The following is a 20,166-nucleotide window of genomic DNA, read 5'->3' on the forward strand; positions in this document are numbered from 1 at the left end:
CGAGCTTGCCTTGCGCCCCATGCGCCACTATTAAAATTATCTGAGAAGGATTTCAAGCGGATCGCCTACGTGGCTTGGCAAGTTAGCTAATATCGGGTGGCGGCATTCCTTGATTGTAGACCACGAATTAGCGGTTCAGCTGAAACGCGATCGACCATTGTGTTCTTGCGATTGGTGTGCGGCGCAGAGAATTGTGTTGCATCTGAGACTCACCCAGCCATGTTATACGATTGGTGCGAGCGTTGCCGGCTTGCCGTGTGCCCGGAATTCGCATCAGCGCTAGGCGAGGATGCCCTGCACGAGTGCGGGAGCCACGAAGACGTAATGTGGCAGAGCTTCCAGCCGTTTTGGCCCGAGAGGCTGCCATAAACGACAACACTAGAGACCACGATGTCGCATAGCCATCGGATATAGGTGAGGTATTACTACACTGCATCTCAGCCGCAGAGGGTCCTTGGATCTAGTCCGTCTGTCTTCACCTCATCATCGTAGACCATCATGGTGAATCGTGGCGCATTTCCTCCGCCGGGATACTGTGCGAGCGGCATGTGAGTTGGCTACGTTTCAATGACGAGAAGCAGGGCCGAGGCGGGCTCAGTCTGGTCTGTGCGGAGAAATCGGGAAAACAAGAACAGGATGGGGAGTAAGAAGAATAAGAATAAAACAAAAATGCAGTTGTGCTTAATATAAAGTCACGGAAGTATGTGCGCAGGGTAGAAGTGGAGGCCAAAGACCGTACTCTATATCAAGTCTGCCTCCCAAGCTTCGCAGTCTAACGAATCATATCTCAAGTGCTACTTATCTTTCAAGTTTGCTGCCCGCTACCCTTTCTTCATATTATTTCAAGTATCAAGCACGAAAATGAGTGAGATAAAGAGATCATCGGATACGCAGGACCGAAGCGTTATCGTCGGCGCTGCCTGCCGAGTTCCGGGTGCTACAAACTTGCACGAACTTTGGGACTTACTCAATTCGAAACGAGATGTTCAAACAAAAATGCCCTCTAATAGATATAATGCCGACGCATTCTATCATCCTGAAGGGGCAAATAAAAGCACTGTGAGTTTTGACTCCTGCTATCCTACTCGTCAGCCTCTCTACTCATACTGATGGGGGAAAACAATAGAGCAATGCTATGTTGGGTTATTACCTCGACCAGCCTCTAGACCAATTTGATGCCGCGTTTTTCAACATCTCGGGCAAAGAGGCCGAAGCTATGGACCCACAACAAAGATTGCTGCTTGAAGTGGTTTACGAGGCTCTTGAAAATGGTACGTAGTGAGCAGACTTGGCAGATTGCTACTATCGCCCCACTCGGAGTTCGGAAGGTACATACTAACCGTTTCTTTAGCTGGTGTTACCTTGGAAGAGATCCGGGGCACGAATACAGCAGTCTACGCAGGCTCTTTCACATACGACTACCAGTCAATGACAAACCGTGACTTGGCCCAGTATCCCAAGTACACAGTGACCGGAACTAACGCAAACGCCATCCTGGCTAATCGGATCTCTTATGTTTTTGACCTTCATGGGCCCAGTGTTCAAGTAGACACTGCATGCTCGTCCTCCTTGACTGCCTTCCATCTTGGCGTGCAAAGTCTACAGACTGGGGAATCTGATATGGCCATCGTTTGCGGAACTGCCCTGCACTTTGACCCCACAATCTTCATCACCATGGCTGAATTTGGTATGCTATCGACGGACGGGAGGTGCCGCCACTTCGACGCTAGTGGCTCAGGCTACGTTCGGGGCGACGGCGTGTGTGCCGTAGTGTTGAAACGCCAGCGTGCCGCCGAACTCAATGGCGATCGCATCAGAGCAGTCATTAGAGGCACAGGCACCAACCACGACGGTGTGAAAGAAGGAATGACACTGCCCAATAATAAAGCCCAAGCACACCTAGTGCGCAACATTTATAAGAACGCCGGCCTCGATCCTCGGGATACAGGCTACTTCGAGGCCCACGGCACCGGCACTCAAGCTGGCGACCCTCGCGAGGCACTTTCCATAGGCGAGGTGTTCGCAGCCGGGAGAGAAGATCCCCTCTATGTCGGCTCTATCAAAACGAACATAGGCCATTTGGAAGGCGCGTCTGGCTTGGCCGGTGTCATGAAAGCTATGCTGAGTGTGGAACGTGGCAAAATTCTACCCAACATGCACTTCAATACACCCAACCCAAAGATTGACTTTGAGGCGTTAAAAATTCAGGTTCCAAAAGAAACCATCGAATGGAATCCTGAGAACGGAATTCGTCGCGCAAGCATCAACTCATTCGGTTTCGGTGGCGCCAACTCCCACGTGGTGCTGGAAAATTACGCGGAGATCCAGCAATCAGTTTTGGATAACAAAATCGCCGGAGTTGTACCAAAGCGGCCATTCATTTTGCCTCTTTCTTCGCACTCTGAGAATGGTGGCAAGCTGCTACAGCAGAAGTTGGCCAAATACATCAGCGACCATCCTGACACACTAGTGCAAGATCTAGTGCACACGTTCAGCACACGGCGAAGCCTGCACCGTTTCCGCTCCTTCGCTATCGGTGGTGATCTGAAGACGATAAATGATGCAGCAACAGCACTTAGCCCTTTGGCGAGTTGGAAGCAGGCTGGCAAGTCGCCAAGATTGGGCTTTGTTTTTACTGGCCAAGGTGCGCAGTGGTATGCCATGGGCCGCCAACTCATTGAGCAGAACGACTTCTTCAAGAACACTTTGACGGAGTGCGAGAACGTGTTGAAGACACTACCTGATGCTCCAAGTTGGTCAATTTTGGACGAGATGACCAAGCCCGAAAACGAGTCGCGCCTCTCGCAGAGTGAATTTTCGCAGCCCCTTTGCACTGCTTTGCAAATTGCTCTTGTCGATACTCTCAAGAACTGGGGTATTCAGCCAGCAGCCACCATCGGCCACTCGTCAGGCGAGATTGCTGCAGCTTACTCCGCCGGCATATTGAGCAGACGTGACACGATTATTTGCGCGTACTATCGTGGCCTGTACATGTCAAAGGGTCGCCATGGCACTGCTGGCGCTATGATGGCGGTAGGACTGACTGAGGCCGAGGCCACCATCGAGCTTGCTCCATTTACTGGGCGAGCGGGCATCGCTGCAGTCAACAGCCCCTCTAGCATTACGCTCAGCGGAGACAAAGATGCAATTTTGCAGATCAAAGAAAGTTTGGAGAAAAAGAAAGTCTTTGCCAGGCTGCTCCAAGTTGAACAGGCGTTTCACTCGCACCACATGTTGCCACTGGCGCCGGGATTCCAACAAGCCCTGGCGTCGACCGATGGGTTTTCGCCTAAAGCCGCCAGCATTCCCATGTTCTCGAGTGTTACAGCTCGCGATTCGAGCGCAAGGCCAATGGATGGAGTATATTGGTCTGACAACATGACTGGGCGAGTTCGGTTCTCTGATGCTGTAACCGGCATGGTACTTGGGGAGGACGACCAGCTAGCAGTGGATGTCTTGGTAGAGATCGGTCCTCATCCTGCACTCAAAGGACCCGCTAAGCAAACCATCAGGCCGCTTGGAGTCGGTGTTGATACCCCCTACATCGGGTCTCTCGATAGAAAAATCCCTGCATACGAAAGTCTGCTGGCTTGTGCTGGCCAGCTCTTTTCACTGGGGTATCCAGTCGACCTGGTGGCGGCCAACAGTGACCATGTCTCTGCCGATGACGGCAGCAAAACTACCAAGGTTTTGGGCAAGCTTCTCGAAAACACGCCGACATATTCATGGGACCACAAATCTTTCTGGTCTGAGACCAGATGGAATAAAGAATTCAGGCAGCGACCCTACCGTCACACTATCCTTGGAGCTCCCGTGCCCGGATCGCCATCCACCAACCCTCGCTGGCGAAATTACATACGCCTGTCAGAGCTCCCTTGGCTCAGGGATCACAGCATTGATGGCAGCATCCTGTTTCCTGCAGCTGGATTCTTTACCCTTGCCATTGAAGCGCTGGTCAGAACTACTCCTACCAACGCAGCTCATGACATCGTATTGACAAATGTGCGAATTAAGTCTGCGTTGGCAATTCCCGACACCGAGGCTGGGGTCGAGATAATGATTGATCTTCTTTTGGAAGAGACTTCTCATGATAATGGCCACTCTTACCGATTTACTGTTTACTCCTTCACTGACAGTGGAGCGACCGTGCAGAACTGCTCTGGAGGGATCGCTGTCGTTCCCCCGAAAAGTAATCAGCTAGGCGAATGTACTGCCACATTTGAAGAACTACAGCTTAAAATGCAGTATCACGCATCTGCAGAGAAGTTTTACACCCGTCTTCACGCCCTTGGCTTGCAGTATGGCGATGCATTCAAGCTGATTGATGGAGCATTCCAAAGCGCCGACGGCGCCTCGGTCGCCCTGCTCGACTTCGACCCAATCAGGGTTCGAACAGGTGATGCTGCACTGGATAGCTGCGTTCTACACCCTACATTTCTGGATTCCAGCTTTCACGTCATCCTCTCTGCACTGGAATCGAAATTCGGTCGCTCTCTAACGGATGCTTACGTTGCCACGTCTTGCGGGTCTCTGCGGGTCTCGTCGCCAATGACTTCGCGATGCAAGAACTCAAACGGGCAGAAGTACTGGGTGAATGCGAACACCAACGTCATTAACCAGCGTTTGAGCTCCAGTAGCATTAGTGTTTGCGACGTGGGATCCACGGAGCCTCTCATTGAGCTGCGTGACGTGCAATTTACTGCTCTCAGCTTAGCCGACACGCAGGGCCATTCGGGTGACTATTTCTTCCGGACGACATGGAAACCTGTCTTTAGCTTTTTGGGATCAAACAAAACCGAACCAGATATCTCCAGTGTTGATGAGCTAGTGGCTTGCTATGCCCATCAATACCCTGGCAACAGTATCTTACGCATCCAGGAGGGCGTTCAGGCCGCCGAAGTCTCGGGCTTGTATGATCTTTTGGTGCTTGAGAAAGGCTCCCAGCATGACATTAAATTGCACATGAAGCCAGAAAGTTTTATCGTTACAGAAGAGTCTCACCCGATAACAGAGAACCTGCAACTCAAGTTCAAACAAGGAGCACTGAAGATTTGGCAAACAGCTGATGCTCCACCTACGCCTTTTGCGCTCACGATCCTTGTTTCATCTTCCCCGTCAGAAGCATCTCTCAGCCTTATTCGCTCTATTGAGAGTGAGCACATTTGCTTTGAAGTGTCCGTCAAAGCTCTGTATGAGATGAAAGAAGACATGGTTTCGGGTAGCAATATCCTCTCTCTGGTCGAGCTTGATGAACCGGAATTCGGCGTCCATCCTCGGGCACTTGACGATTGGAACAAGCTACTCTATATCTTGTCTTCGAAATCTGTGGGCCTTGTCTGGCTACAGAAGCGCGGTACCTTGGGCCAATCTGTTGTGCGTAATATATTCAGGGTCGCACGCGCTGAGAACCCTAGTCTGGAAACGACTATTCTCAAGGTGCCAAGCAGCTATGCAACGAAACATATCCAAGACTCGATTCAGTACGCCTTCAAAACGTCAGTCGAAGGCGAAGAGCTAGAAATTCAAGACGGCTGCCTACTATTGCCGCGTATCGAGGCCGACAAAACGCTCACCTCCCGGTACTGCGAGATTCCAGCGGTCGAATCGTTCACTAGCCAATGTGTGCGTGTTTCACCGGGCCTGTTCAGCTCATCTATTCCAAAGGAAGTTTTTGAAGTCAACAACTCGTTCAGAGGTCATCCTATTGCGGATGACGAGGTTGAGGTTGAAGTACAAACCTCGATGCTCTTGTCGCGAGCAGAAGCAACTACGTCAAGTGTTGGTACAATTACCCTAGCCGGCGCTTCCTCAGGATTGAAAACAGGACAGCAGGTTCTTGTCTTGGAAATTAATATGGCTGCACATGCATCTAAGCTTCGTGTGAAGGCGCCGCTGGTATTTGCTCTCAACGTCAAAACCCTTGCGCGAGCTGCTACTATTTCAACGCAATTGCTACAAACGGCCTACGCTATCTATGAGGTGGCCAGAGTCCAACAGGGCGACACCTGTCTAATTTACGATGCTGCTACTCCGGCAGGCCAGATCGCCATTTCTCTGCTCGAGGCAATTGGCTCAAAATTCATGGCAGTTGTTCGAAGAGATTCTGATCGCACCCATCTGCTTGAGCAACACAGACTGTCCGATGATACAGTCGTCGTGGATTCGGAGCGCGACCTTCGCACGACTATTGAAAATGCATCTCACGGGAATCTATACCGGCTTTTATTGAATTGTTCCGAAGACGACCGGTCTGGCTGTGATTTGGAAAGATTCGCATCCTGCAGTCACCTGGTCAATGTCGGCAGTGTAGCCCACGAGACTTGCTTGGCTCTGACCCACGAAATGGTTAGCAGAGATCGTTCCAGGTTACAAGACATATTCAACAATGGGTTGAGGACCCTTGAAGCCTCTGGTTATACATTCCCTAGCCCTGGGAGCCTGCACAGACTACCATATAGTCAGGCGGCGGAAGCAATGCAGACTCTGCAAGCAAACCCGCAACTACAGCAAGTGTTGCTGTATGCAGACGGCTCCCCCATTCCAGTTCAGGGCTGCATCAACACAAACTCTAAGCTTTTAGACGCGGACAAGACGTATCTACTGTCAGGCTCATTCGGCGATGCAGGATGGTTATTGGCGCAGTGGCTCCTCCGCAAGGGCGCTCGTAAGCTCAGCGTCCTGGCTCATCCGCTATGTGTGCCGCTGCCGCAGCAAGCCATTACCTGGCTAAAACAGCGTGGTGTTGATATCACAATCCATGCCATCAAACTTGATGAAAGCAATAGCGTGAGAGACTGGTTGACCTCGCTGCGCGGAAAAATTGGAGGCGTCATTCAGGGCGCTCTTCCAGCCAAGTCACTGCCTTGGAGCGACACCAACGCCAAGACGCTCCATGCGACCATGCAGCCATTCTTCAAAGCACTTCATGTCATTCACGAAGAGACCATTTCGCATGCCCTGGATTTTTTCCTGTGCATTTCCTCTATCTCCTCCATCATCGGCGTTGCTTCTGAAGCCTTACACTCTGTTGCAAATGGATACCTCGACGACTTTGTCATGTGGCGTCGGCAGCAGGGCTTTCCTGCTGCATCACTCTGTTTCGGCATTGTTGACAACTTGGGTCTTTTCACTGAAAGCCAGTCGATCAAAGAGGCACTCGAAAATGTTGGAATCGATCCCTCGACTGAAGACCAGCTTTTCTTCCAGCTTGAACAGGGAATCCTCGCACAATATTCGGATGGGGAGGCGGATGGCACCTCTGATCACCACGTTCTCAGTGGCGTCAGCTTCTCGTCACAAGAGGAGTTCTGGTCTTCCAAGCCCATGTTCCGAGGGCTTTTCGAGAGCGCCACCTCGTCTGCTGGATCATCTGGTACTGCCAAAGACCTGCGATCCTTGATGCGCGACGCCAAAACTCCCGAGGACAAAGTGAAACCTTTGACGGATGCCTTTATTGAGAAGATAGCTGTTTCGCTCTCAATTTCCAGTTCCGACATCAACGCTGGGCTGCCTTTATCTTCCTACGGTATGGATTCTCTTGCTGCAGTCGACTTCAGGAAGTGGTTTTCACAGGAGCTCGGGGTCAACCTCGCCTTGTTTGAGATCCTTGGCTCGGGCACCATCAGGGCCGTTATTGAGAAGGTTTGTCAAGCTTTCTCAACGCAAGAAGAAGAGAAGCCCAATACAGCTCGACGAGTTAAGGGAGATGCAAAAGCCAAAGAGACGTTCGTTGACGAGGCATCGGAGCTCGTTCTGCCTGCGTCTCGACCCAAGAATATCCCGCTTTCATCATTCCAGACGCGGCAGTGGTTCATGGACACTGTGATGGAGCAGAATGGAGCTCTTACTTGCGGTTGGACCCTTACTCTTCAAGGTGAACCGAATCTTGAAGCTGTCAACGCAGCATTCCACGAGGTTGCTCACCGCAACGAGATCTTCAGAACTCGATACTTTGAGGGCGATGACATGGTAGAGCAGGAGGTTCTCGCTTCCGTTCCAGCCAATGTTGAGTATGTGGACATTTCAAACATTCCTGATGCTGAAGTAAAAGTTCAAAACCAGGTCTACGACCTCATTGGCCAGCCCATGGATCTGGAAAGGGGGGAGGTGTATCGATCACGCCTCGTGAAAATCGCAGATGCACGTTACGCTTGGATCTTTGCCACCCACCACATTACTGTGGATGGCGCCAGCCGTCAATCATTCATGGAGCAAATTGTCGCCTGTTATGATGACGCCATAACAGGATCCAACTCGAAAAGTTCGGCGCCAAAACTCACATACATCGACTTTTCCCTGTGGCACGATGGATACTTGAAGTCGGAACAGGTTCAAGTGGATTTGGCTTGGTGGAAGAACCATTTGACGGATGCCCCCCGGGCCGGCAAGCTTCTACCCTTCGCACAACGCGAGGCCCGAGGAGAGAAGTCCAGTCATGATAGAAGAGTGATCCGCTCAAAAATTGACATGGCCACTCTCAAACGAATGAAGCGCATCTGCAGCAGCGTCAACGTAACACCATTCCATTTTATTCTTGCGTCGCTCCGAGCCATCATCTTCCGCTACACAGCTGAGGAAGACTTTACACTGCTCGTGATCAACGGCGAGCGGCCTCATCCTGCATTTGAGAGCATCATTGGATTTTTCGTCAACATCATTCCACTTTTTTGGAAGGGGTCATTCGATGACTCGTTTGAATCGCTGCTGACGGAAGCTAAAACATTGACGATGGAATCCATGGCACATTCGCAAGCGCCTTTTGATGCGATTGTCGATGCCCTAGATCTGGGACACAACCCCGCTCATTTTCCGTTGGGTCAGATCGCGCTGAACTACCAGATGTACGCCAAATCTCCTAATTATACCTCTACCGACTTTGAAATCCAGGACGTTCATGTTACCGACGTTCCAACGACATGTGAGCTCCAATTCGAAGTTCTTGAGGACCCCAAAACAGGTCTTGGCTTTACTCTTGACTACGACTCCTACCTTTACGGTGCTGCTGATATGGACCGCTTCTTGGAGAACTTCATGACGTTCATCGGTAGCGCCGTGCGCGATTTTAGGCAGCCAGTCGAGGAGCTAGAGATGTGTGGTGCGAAAGAAATTCAGTTCCTTCGAGAGATCTGCTGGGTGGAGGAGGAGAGCACGGCAGACTGGATGGGCCGCTCACTAATGAGCCGCTGGTCGGACATTGTTCGCCAGCAGTCAAGTTCCACTGCAATTCATACTTCAGATGGCCATTCTATCACGTTCTCTGGTCTCGACGAGCGGGCTAAGGATATTGCGCATTTGCTGCAGGCATCCGGTGCGAAGTCTGGTGACAGAGTTGGCGTGCTTTCACACCCCTCCATCGATGTCATGGCTTCTATGCTCGGGGTCGCTCTCCTTCGATGCGTCTATGTTCCTCTGGATCCCAGTGCTGCGCGGGGCAGATTGGAATACATGATTGAAAACACTTCGGCGCCGCTAGTTCTCCATGGGCCAGAGCTGGAATCGCTCGTTGAAAGTTTGCATGGATCAACTCGCACCAAGTTCATCGCCATGACTGATGCGAAGCCAAGTAGCAGTGCTCCAATTGCTGCAGCGCTCGCCCAGAGTCCCGATGATGTTTGCTACATCGTCTTCACTTCCGGAAGTACGGGCAAACCAAAGGGCGTTATGGTGACGTTTGAGAACACCGAAGCCATGCTTTGCGGTCGACAGCAGATTCATGGCCTGGGGCACAAAGATACTTTCCTGCAGCAGTCATCCACATCCTTCGACATCTCCATGGCACAGACATGGGGATCACTCACATCTGGAGCCAAGATGGCGCTCGCTACCAAAGATGCCAGACAAGATGTCGATGAGTTGGCTAGCTTTATTCGTGATGCTGGGGCAACCATGGTGTACATGACACCAACCCAGCTTGCAATGATTCTCGAAAATTGCTCCGATATTTTGGAGCAGTGCCAGAAGCTCAGAGCTGTCTCCCTCATTGGCGAGCATCTGCCACCGCGCCTCGTTTCGGCAGTATACGACCTAGGCTTGCCGTTATTGACTGTCTACAATGAGTATGGACCATCGGAGAGTACATCACAGAACACACTTTACAAAGTGCCATATCCAACACCCAGACAAACTAGCATTGACATTGGTCGACCTATTCCCAACTCCAGCACCTATGTTCTCAATTCTAGAGGCCGACCAGTTCCTGCAGGCGTCTCTGGTGAGCTGTGTGTTGGTGGGCCGCAAGTCAGTATGGGATACCTGGGCCGCTCTAGCGATGCATTCCTGCGCAACGATTTCCAGTCTGGCGCATTCAAAAACAGAGGGTGGGATCGTCTCTATCGAACAGGTGATATGGCCCGTTTCCGACTGGACGGTAATATCGACTTGCACGGCCGCATCTCGGGTGACAAGCAGGTGAAGTTGCGCGGGCATCGCATTGACCTTGAGGAAATTGAGACTGAGATCCGACGTGTCGCTGCTGAGGACTCGGTTGTGAGCTCCATCACGGACACCATCCTTTTGGCACGAACTATTGGTCAGCCCACTACCGCGGACATGACAGACGATCGTCAGCTGGTCGCGTTCCTCACAGCAAAACCCGAACTCGCGAGAACGGAGTTCCAGGCTATTGCGTCTAAGCTTCACGTTGAATTGGGTAAGACTTTGAACAAATACATGATCCCTGCATGCTATCAGTCCATGACAGCGTTTCCAATGACTGTCAGCGGGAAGATAGACCGAATCGGCCTGAACAGCATGGCCCTTGACCCTGTCTTCCACATTGAGACCGCTATCGCGCAGGCTCGACGACAGGACGAAGTTGTGGAGACTCAAGCTGTCGGACCACTTGAGACGATCAAGGGTCTCTTTTCAGGCATTCTCAAGCTGCCTTCCCAGAAGGTCGTCTTGGACACGGATAGCTTCTTCGAGCTTGGCGGCCAGAGTGTGCTTGCCCTTCGCCTCCAGAAAGCTCTCAAGAAAGAGTTGGGTGTGAAAGTCAAACTGGTTGACATCTTCCGAAACCCGACCCCTGCTGGTCTTGTCAAGAGATTCGGCCTCGAGTCAACTGCTGACTCCACGACCGTCCCGCCCCAAAACACAACAGAGGTGGACTGGGACTCTGAGATCGCACTTCCGAATGATGCTCGATACGTTCCCAAATTCGCAGGTGAGACCGGGAAGCAACAGCCAAATAGCAATGTCCAAAAGAGAATCCTCATTCTGGGAGCTGACGGCTACATCGGATATTATATGCTCAAATTTTTGCTTGCGCTCCATCTGGACGCCAAGGTTTACCTTTTGGGTCTTGGCGATCGGTTCAATTTAGGTGATCTCTTTTCAGCTTTCACCGAGCATCAAATGTTCGACAATACAGTCAGCCAGATGGATCTCCTCACGCGAGTAGAGATTGTACAGGGCGCCATGGGCAAAGAAAAATTTGGTTTGGCCAATGCCGAATTCGTCAAGCTCGGACGCAGTGTTAACTCCATCTATCACACAGGCGGCTTTGTCTCCCTTCTGGAAACATACAAAGAGCTGCGCCCGCGCAATGTGCAGAGCGTTTTCGACATGATTGAGCTGGCTTCACACGGATGCGGCCACTTGCCGACCGCGCTGCATTACATCTCCACATGGAGTATCGTCCACGTTCAGACCTGGAGCAGCACGTCTCTTAATCAAGAAAAGGTGTGGCTAGACGAACAGAGTGTTGCCTCGTTCCGTCCACCTGCCACGAATGACCACGGCTACTTCAAGACGAGATGGGCCTCGGAGATGCTTATGGAGGAGGCCGGCAAGCGGGGTTTCCCCACGACCATCTACAGATGCCCAGCCCACACCGCGCCAACGGCTGCCAAGTGCGCGACGCCTGCCGACAACTTTACCATCAACATGTGTGTGCGCATGGTCGAGACGGGTCTTATCCTGCGAGAGCCCAAGCGCCAAGACGACCTCGAGAGCGACATGGGTATGATCCCGATTGACTACCTCGCCGACACACTTGTGCGATTGGCCGACTTGGAGGAAGTTGCTTTTCCTACTGGGGAGACACTTCGTCTGCACATCACGAATCCCAATTCTCTTCCTTATTCCAAGGTGCCCAATCTTGTCGCGCAGCTGCACGGTGGGAGCGTGGCTGGCCAGATGCTGGATTTGGACGAGTGGTTCGAGGCCATTACTGCTGTGAGCAACGAGAATATCAATCTTGAACTGTCTATGTACAAGGAATACCTGGACAAAGGCCATATCATGTTTGCAATTGACGACAGCAAAACGCGTCCGTTGCTGGATCAGATTGACTCGCAGGCTGGTCGCGTCAGATGTGAGGCGGTGGACTTGGTCTACCTACAGAACCTGCTAAGACAGGAGCAGGGGAGAAACTAGCATGCACAGGGTAGTTAGTTCGGGGCCAAAATTGAGAGTGGTAATATGTCAGGATTATGCCTTTATGATTCAGTTCGGGTTTCCCCCCTCCTTCAGTTTATAGTAGCTTTTTTTCGCTTGCCTTAAACTTATGCTTATTCTTATCGCTTTGCTATCCTTGGCTTTTTAGCTTTCTTTCTAGTTTTCTTTGTTTGTTTCTTTATAGCACTATTATGCGCAGTAACCACGCACGCTACGTTAATAGCTACCGAGTTGCTTTTTCCCTGTCTCCCTGTGCTCTTCGGCCTTGAACAATACTTTTCTTCTTGAAGGAGAGTGTCTGAACGATCCTTGTGGGCGTCTCGAGTTATATCACATTCGCAATAGTGCTACGTCAGACAGGGTTTTGAAGTGGTGGCTGTGTTAATTCCCCGCGCATTTAATGAGAAGGTCCCGCCAGCGCCGGAAAGAGGCACGGCTATCCGCAGCCGAGTTCCACTTCCCATTGCTTCCGTGCGGTGGCCGACTTGCCGACTCTAGTCGTTCGCGTTCTGGGCTCAGGAGGTATTGTCTATGTCCTTGGGGAACTTGAGCCAGAGTCGGCAGACACGCAGACTACTAGTAGGGAATTTGCAAGCGACTGCTGCGCTGGAGCGGCTTAGTTTCGCCGATCCTGGCGCTACTTAGCAACATTGGTAGCCAACCTTCGAACCAAGCTTGATTTCTTGTAATTTCGCTAGCTACCATAAATTAGTTCGGCCTCGGTCGCGTTGTGACGCCTTGAAGCTCCACCCACATGCTTCCTGTCAGCTCCTAGTGCGACGCCTCATGCAGAAGAGGCTCCTGCCTCTAACCTGTCGTAGAGAAAGCGCCCCAATCAGTTTCGGCCGACTCTCTACGGGATTGGTGAATGTGTCCAGTTAGTAATGCTACAGCAGCTCGATAGGGCGGCAGTAGTGCAATGAGAAAAAACGCGGGGAGTTCTCGGGGTGTTTTGTCTGCGAACTGGGAGCGTGGGCAATGTGTCTCTCCTCAACCCCCCATAAAAGGAGTCGCGCGACCCTCTTGTAAGATCTGGATCTTATTTCCGCCAGGGCGCCGCCACTTTGACTCTGATCGTTCAGCTGTTTCGTCACTGCTTCTCCTCAACCAAAACTGTGCACGCAAAGACGATCAACGAAAATGGAGACGTTCAATGCGAATGCTTACACGCCGCTGGAGACGACCGAGATATGCTCTCGTGTCGGCACCAAAAAGGCCAACATGCGTGTCGACAAGATCTTCTTCAGTGCCGTCATCGCAGGCTGCTACCTCGCATTTTCGTCTTCGGTGTGCCTGGTCATCAACACATCTCCGTGGGTGCGTGTGCTTCTTCAAGCGTCGAGGCGAACAATACAGAAAATGCGGGAAATCTAACCATGTTAACAACGCAGTACCAAGAGAACGCGCCTGGTCTAATTCGCATGATTGCTGCGATAGTCTTTCCCCTGTCACTCGTAATGATTGTTCTGACAGGGACGGATCTCTGCACTGGTAGCTTTATGGCATGTCCACTCCTGTCAATCACACCGTTTGATCGTCAATTATGCTAACAAGCTCATTACCCCAGTATACGACCCTTGCTGCACTCCACCGTCGAATCAGTGTTTGGAAAATGCTCATGCACTGGGCTTTAACCTTCTTCGGCAACTTAGCCGGCTCGCTCTTCATTGTCGGCGTCATCATCGGCTATGGGGGCGTCCTCGACGACAAGCTGTACCGCGACGAAGCCATCAAATTTGCCGACAAAAAGGCATACACACCGATGTGGCATCAAATTTTTCTTCGAGCGATTGGCGCAAACTGGCTTGTCTGCGTTGCCTGCTGGCTGGCATTCCAGGCGCGCGATGTTGCCGGCAAAATTGCTGGCATCTGGTGGCCAGTCTTTGCCTTTGTGGCGCTTGGCCTCGATCACGTTGTCGCCAACATGTTCTTTATCCCCATGGCGATATTTCTCGGAAGCGCACATATTAGTGTCGGCTATTACATCTGGAAGTCCATGATTCCAGCTCTGCTCGGCAACATTGTGGGTGGTGGCCTCTGCGTCGCTACCGTTCACTGGTACTTGGTATGCGACCCTTATTCTCGGGCAGCTACGCCCTCAAATACGAAAGAGAGGTCAAAAAGAATGTGCTCGTTATACTAACTCTAGTCAAGGATCTCACAGGAATCCCCGAGCCGGTTCGCATCGATGGCAAACTTTACAAAGAAGACGAAAAGGCTGTGCATAGCGAAAGCAGCAGCGTATAGTTTTGAGACGCAATAACTGGACCATAAAACACAGACGAATGAGACTGTACGAACATTGCCTTGAGAGGAAGATGACAAATTCACTATAGGTCGGATTTTGCAAAGCTGGCTGGCCGAATGCCGATGCACAGTTCCCAAACTCACTGCGGCACCGTCAAAGAGATCACATGTATGCTTATGCTCATTTATTCGCAGTATTAGTAACAAGGTTGATCTCATGCACCCTCGCACGCTGGATCACAGCCATCTTGGCGGTATCTACCCATTGTGCCATTCGTGTGAACGACTATTTTCCCAAGTAAAGATGTCCATTTCCTACACATTACAATAGTGATAATTACGATTTGCTTAATAGAATAACAGTAGAGGATATATTACCATGCCTAGGGGTCATTGAAAACTACCATACTCCCGAGACGAGGGCTCCAGGCCCGAAAATTTCATACAAGAAAGAAATGCGAATGCAATTTATAGTCGGCTCGCAATTACGGGCTCGGGGTTCTCCGTCGCGTAAGCGACCGTCTTCAGCTTGTTGATGGACTTCTCCAATGAGGCCTGCTCGTCCTCATCGAGAATAATATCCAACGACTTGACAATGCCACGGCGCCCGACAATGGCAGGCTTGCTGAAGCACATGCCGTAGTCGCTGTGGTAGTGGCTTAGGGGTAGCACGTGGCGCTCGTCGAGGAGGATGGATGTGCAGATGGAGGAAATGACGGCGCCGATGCCGAAAGAGGTCTCTCCCTTGACCTTGTTTAGTCTGTCGGCCTTGAATCTGACAAACTCGGCGACTTCGTGCTTTTCTTCGATATCGAGGGGAAGGACCTGGTCGACAGGGATGCCGCCGATGGCCATGTTGGACCAGGCGATGGTCTGGGAGTCGCCGTGCTCACCAACGACATAAGCGTGGACAGCGCGAGGAGCGACCTTGGCCCGCTGGGCAATGGTGTCCTTGAGGCGGGTTGTGTCGAGAATAGTACCGCTGCCGAAGACCTGGTTGGCGGGAAGGCCGGAGTACTTGACGGCGAAGTATGTCATGATGTCGACGGGGTTTGTGACCATGACGAGGATGGCATCCTCCTTGAAAGGGGACATCTTCTCGAAGCCGCCGCGGATGACGCCGAGGTTGCGCTGAAGAAGAGAGAGGCGAGACTCTCCGGCCTTTTGGTTGGTGCCGGCTGTGAACACAATGATGTCGCACTGGCCGCATTCCTTCCAGGTGCCTGGGCGAACGCGGGGGGAGATGCCAAAGCTGGTGGAGTCACGGAGATCCTGTACCTGGGCATCTTGGAAATCCTCCTTGAGATCTAGGATGAGGACCTCGCTGGCAATTTGCTTGTGGATGATGGAGTAGGCGACGGCGGCGCCGACCTTGCCAATGCCGATGATGGCGATTCTGGGTCCTTGGAATTCAGACATGATGTGTGAGGATGAGACTTAAACGTGAAGAGAATAAATTCACAGGTGCTAGTTGCGAGCTAGAAACGCGGGGGGTACAAGGGTTGAAATAGTATGCCAAAACAGCACAAATCCCATTACATGAAAGATTTTGTACTAGTCCTCACTCCTGTATCATATCATCCTCCGCTTTGAAACGTGATATTACACACGAGCAGCGGGTCTCATGCTTACCGTCCTAGCTCTTGGCATTACAAGTGGATATGATAACGCGACTCAAAGATTGCAGAGGCTGTAACACAGTGTAATTCATCGGATACTACTATCTCTTGGCGTGGAGATCAGCTTGGCGCGTGAGAATATTCAGATAATTCCTTTCGGATGGCTCTGTTTCAGTAGCAGAAACCGCCTGTAATTCTCTACACTTTATTCCTTCTACGACACCACGGCATTTACTTGCTCGCGTGCACTCGAGAAACAAGCGCTTCTAGAACGCAACGCACAAGTATACTTCCGTGGCCAAGCCTGCGCCAGGGTAAGGTGTCGTGTCCGTTCGCCACCATGCAGCCAGACAAAAGCCTCCGGATCAGATTTTCTTGGCTCTCTAGGCATCAATGGAGGTTTCGACTGCAAGACGAAAATGCATCAGGCCATTTTGCGTGGTCTTCCATCGACATTGACGTCCAACAGGCTCCGAAATAAACCGAGCGAGACCCTACGCTTACACGCCAATACAGTCAGACTTAGTACAGAGCCCCATAGCGGGTTATGCACCCCACGTCATATTGACAGACGGTTCGTCTTGGCCCGCCAACTATTAGGTAAGAAGCACTGGCTGCGGCGAACCATGATAAGCGACCTGGCCCCCGAAAATGCTTAATTATAAGGATAAGGCTCGATCGCCACCCGTTGTGCTCATGCCCGCTGCACAAAATTCTCATGCAGAGCTGCACGTTGGTGCGGCGAGCTCCGGACGCCCCAATCGCGCCCCAATCGGCGGCCATGATTGGCTGCGATCGGCCAGTCCCTTGCATCCCCGGCATCCGTCGGGTGGCTTCTGTAGTTGTCATTGGCTGGGTCTTCTTTTCACTGCGCCGCATGGTACTATCCGAGTAATTTGTGCGTGCAACTCTGCAGCACTAGAACGCCGGATGAACGCTCATGAATCTCAGAACGGTCGCAAACGTGTCAGAGGCGTATTGTAGTGTGTCGTGCATAATAAAAAATGCCACAAGACATAAATGAAGAACATGGCGTGCTAAAATACCAGATTGAATTATTAAGCGCGTAAGTTGAAGTTGGGGCCGAGACCTTCCTTGTTTACGGAATTACCACCTTGGCCACACGGCATCGCCAACGAATGGCTAGAGTTTTGAGCTGGTTCTCAGGATTTCTGAGCATAATGAGGCATCTGAAATGGGTATACCAACCAGCGCATTGCAATGGTCAGGCCCTTCCCTCATCCTGTATTTACAACAAAACTTGCAAACGATCGTCTTGGCTGAGAGTGCTCGGCTTAACATTTCGCCCAGATATCTTTTACATATCACAAACCTAGTCCGAATATCATTATAGCATCATACTGATCTCCTACACGCTTCCAGAGGAAGGAATACGCTGTAGCATCAAGTGCAGCTAGAGCGATGATTTTTCTAGGCCTTTGTATAGGGTAAGGCTGGGAATGAGAAGACTTTTACGATCCTTTGGTGTCGACACCGAAACCGATTTCCCAGTTTGCGGGGGACCCCGGATTTAACGCTTTTTTATGATTATCTGATTTCTATTCTCACAGACAGTGGGCCATTGATTCTCTTATGCACGGGGATCAGTCTTCATCAAGCCTGTCGCGAGTCGGACTTGCGACATAATCCACATGCGCCCCAGCAAATGCCGCCCCCGGGACACCAACAGTAGTCTTGGCAATCGCCGCTCAACAAAGTTGAAGGTTTTAGCGGGGGCGAGGCACGCGAACTCGGGTCAACCATTGTTATTGGCTCCATTTTGGTACACAACGTGATGGTAGTCCGACCCTCCTCCGACAGCAACAACCAGCTCTGGCAGCAGGCAATGGACGCTAGGGGGCGGTGACGACGACCAAAAACGGCAATCCTAGCAAATGATGCTTAGCAATGAGAAGGTATCGAGGGATTTATTATCCTCATAGGTCTGCCAGCGGACTCTGCTAGGCAAGACTTGAGTCTTCTAAAAAAGAGAAGCAAGAAAAAACAACGGAATTGATTTTAGTATGTCTGCTCATCATCGATCTCCCAAGATTGTCATGTATAGTCAGTCATCGTTGAAGAATCACAACTTTGCAACAATGTTGTTATCCAAGTAACTCTTCATCTCCACGCGCGGCCAGTCAGGGTTCCTCGCGGGATCAGGACGTTGGCGATCCCATGCCCACTTGGCTTGCAGCTCAGAAGACAAATCGCCTTCGAGCATCTGCACAACATACTTGCCCAGAACGGGGAAGAACTTATAGCCGTGGAATGACCCGCAAGTGGCGAGATAAAGCCCCTTGGCAGCCGCATGAGGGGAGATGATGAAATCGGAGCTCGTAGTGAACGCATCCCTGTTGAAAGGCGTGTTAGTCGAGCAAGGTGCTTCAACATGTAATTTGAGACCTACCAGCAGATGCGATACTTGTCCAGCTTCCAGCCTTTACTGGGCTCACCATAGAAGACGTGACTGGCATGTCGAATGTCATGCTTCAGCTTCTCAGAAACAATCCACTGGTTATAATCCTCCTGTGGAGGTGGCATCGAGATGAGCCGTCCTGGCGCAACCTCTGTGGTGTTTCTGAAGATGGTTTGGCCCCACCACTTCAGCTCGCGGTCGGGAGTTGGAGGAAGGCTGCCAATGAAGGGCGCTGAGTTATATTAGAACATGGAGAAGAAAACCGTCTTCTCACGGAGGTCACTCACCATGTGTGGAATACCATTGCACCCCAACTGGCATCTTTTCGTGCTTTGCAAAGTCGCTATCATTGAGCGTGGTCATGCCCGTTGTAATGCCGCCTGCAACAATACGATGGCCAGATCTGAGCTCGGACACGCCCGTCTCGGTCGCCGAAAACTCAAGAAGCTTCGGCGTGTACGCGCCAGTGCAAATTATGGTGTGAGATGCACTGAGACTTTCACCCGATTTCGTAATGACACCAGTGCACTCTCCATCCTGTCCGAGTGTCACGGTCGCGATCTCGGCGACGACGTACTTGACACCAAGGCCAATGGCAGCTCGCGTCACGCTGCGCAAACAGTCGCCTGCTGCAACCCAGCCGCTCGTCTTGTTCACGAGCACATTCTTGACACCGCTGTAGTCGGCATTTTGGAAGACGCCGCCATGCATCTTGCGGGCCTCGCTGACGGACACGCTGGACAAGTCCGCCTTTCTGCCTAGCGTCTGGTAGTTGCGAATGACTTCGTCGGCATAGTCATCTCGCGCCATCCAGAAGATGCCCGTCTCGTGGAAGTGAGGCTTCCATAGAGGGTCCGAGTTGAAGACATCTTGCGCCTCAAGTGCCAGCTGGCAGTATACGATATCATCGTAGTCGGCTCGAACCACTTTGTTCCAGTCCCACGATGCAGCGACGCGGCTGTCAGCGTCGAATGCATCTCGGTCAACTAGGGTGACTGAGGCATTGGGATACTTTTTGATCAAATGGAGAGCAGTTGAAACGCCGAATACTCCAGCACCGATTATCAGGTAGGAATCATTGTTTGGTGCCATTCTGCGGATGCCTTGGATCGAAGCAGATGCTGAGCGTGTAATTCGAATCGCGGGATTGATGCTAGTGCACCGGAATGGCTAAACAGGACAGCCAACCGCTCCGTAAAAGATGTAGGAAAAACAGTGGTATCAACCAGGCCTGTAACGCCTTTCGTCAAGCTTTAATTCTTTTGTTCATATCAGTATCCCCGCATATGCTGGCCGGTTGTGGCCGCGAAGCCGATCACGTGTAATACACCTTGCGTATCCTATCTGGCGATATCGGTCGACCGAAGAACGGCTTCCGGCGGCAGGATTTCCGGGCCCTGACCCCGCGTGATGCCCCCCGACCGCGCAGCAGGACTGGCCTGGAATTAGACCCGGCGCTGGCTGCTGAGCACGGTCGGCGCCTGG

The 20,166-nt window shown here is 51.6% G+C and overlaps 4 protein-coding genes across 4 annotated transcripts; 2 read left to right on the forward strand and 2 right to left on the reverse strand.

Annotated features, from left to right (window-relative positions):
- Window positions 1-861: 861 nt before the first annotated feature.
- LMH87_010698 (uncharacterized protein) lies at window positions 862-12,375 on the forward strand (the record flags this gene model as incomplete). Its single annotated transcript, XM_056199716.1, has 3 exons — window positions 862-1,059; window positions 1,127-1,271; window positions 1,352-12,375. 3 exons carry the CDS (start codon window positions 862-864, stop codon window positions 12,373-12,375), a joined length of 11,367 nt encoding a protein of 3,788 aa, XP_056051638.1.
- Window positions 12,376-13,536: 1,161 nt separating this feature from the next.
- Window positions 13,537-14,643, forward strand: LMH87_010699 (uncharacterized protein; the record flags this gene model as incomplete). The annotated part of the gene is made up of 4 exons (XM_056199717.1): window positions 13,537-13,713; window positions 13,788-13,898; window positions 13,964-14,461; window positions 14,551-14,643. The coding sequence occupies 4 exons, from the start codon at window positions 13,537-13,539 to the stop codon at window positions 14,641-14,643; spliced, it is 879 nt and encodes a 292-aa protein (XP_056051639.1).
- Window positions 14,644-15,111: 468 nt separating this feature from the next.
- LMH87_010700 (uncharacterized protein) lies at window positions 15,112-16,062 on the reverse strand (the record flags this gene model as incomplete). The annotated part of the gene is made up of 1 exon (XM_056199719.1): window positions 15,112-16,062. The coding sequence occupies one exon, from the start codon at window positions 16,060-16,062 to the stop codon at window positions 15,112-15,114; it is 951 nt and encodes a 316-aa protein (XP_056051640.1).
- A 2,283-nt stretch (window positions 16,063-18,345) lies between these two features.
- LMH87_010701 (uncharacterized protein) lies at window positions 18,346-19,773 on the reverse strand (the record flags this gene model as incomplete). Its single annotated transcript, XM_056199720.1, has 3 exons — window positions 18,346-18,616; window positions 18,673-18,913; window positions 18,969-19,773. The coding sequence occupies 3 exons, from the start codon at window positions 19,771-19,773 to the stop codon at window positions 18,346-18,348; spliced, it is 1,317 nt and encodes a 438-aa protein (XP_056051641.1).
- Between the last annotated feature and the right edge of the window lie 393 nt (window positions 19,774-20,166).

This window comes from Akanthomyces muscarius, chromosome 4 (assembly GCF_028009165.1).
Source record: "Akanthomyces muscarius strain Ve6 chromosome 4, whole genome shotgun sequence".
In the NCBI taxonomy this organism is placed as follows: domain Eukaryota; kingdom Fungi; phylum Ascomycota; class Sordariomycetes; order Hypocreales; family Cordycipitaceae; genus Akanthomyces; species Akanthomyces muscarius.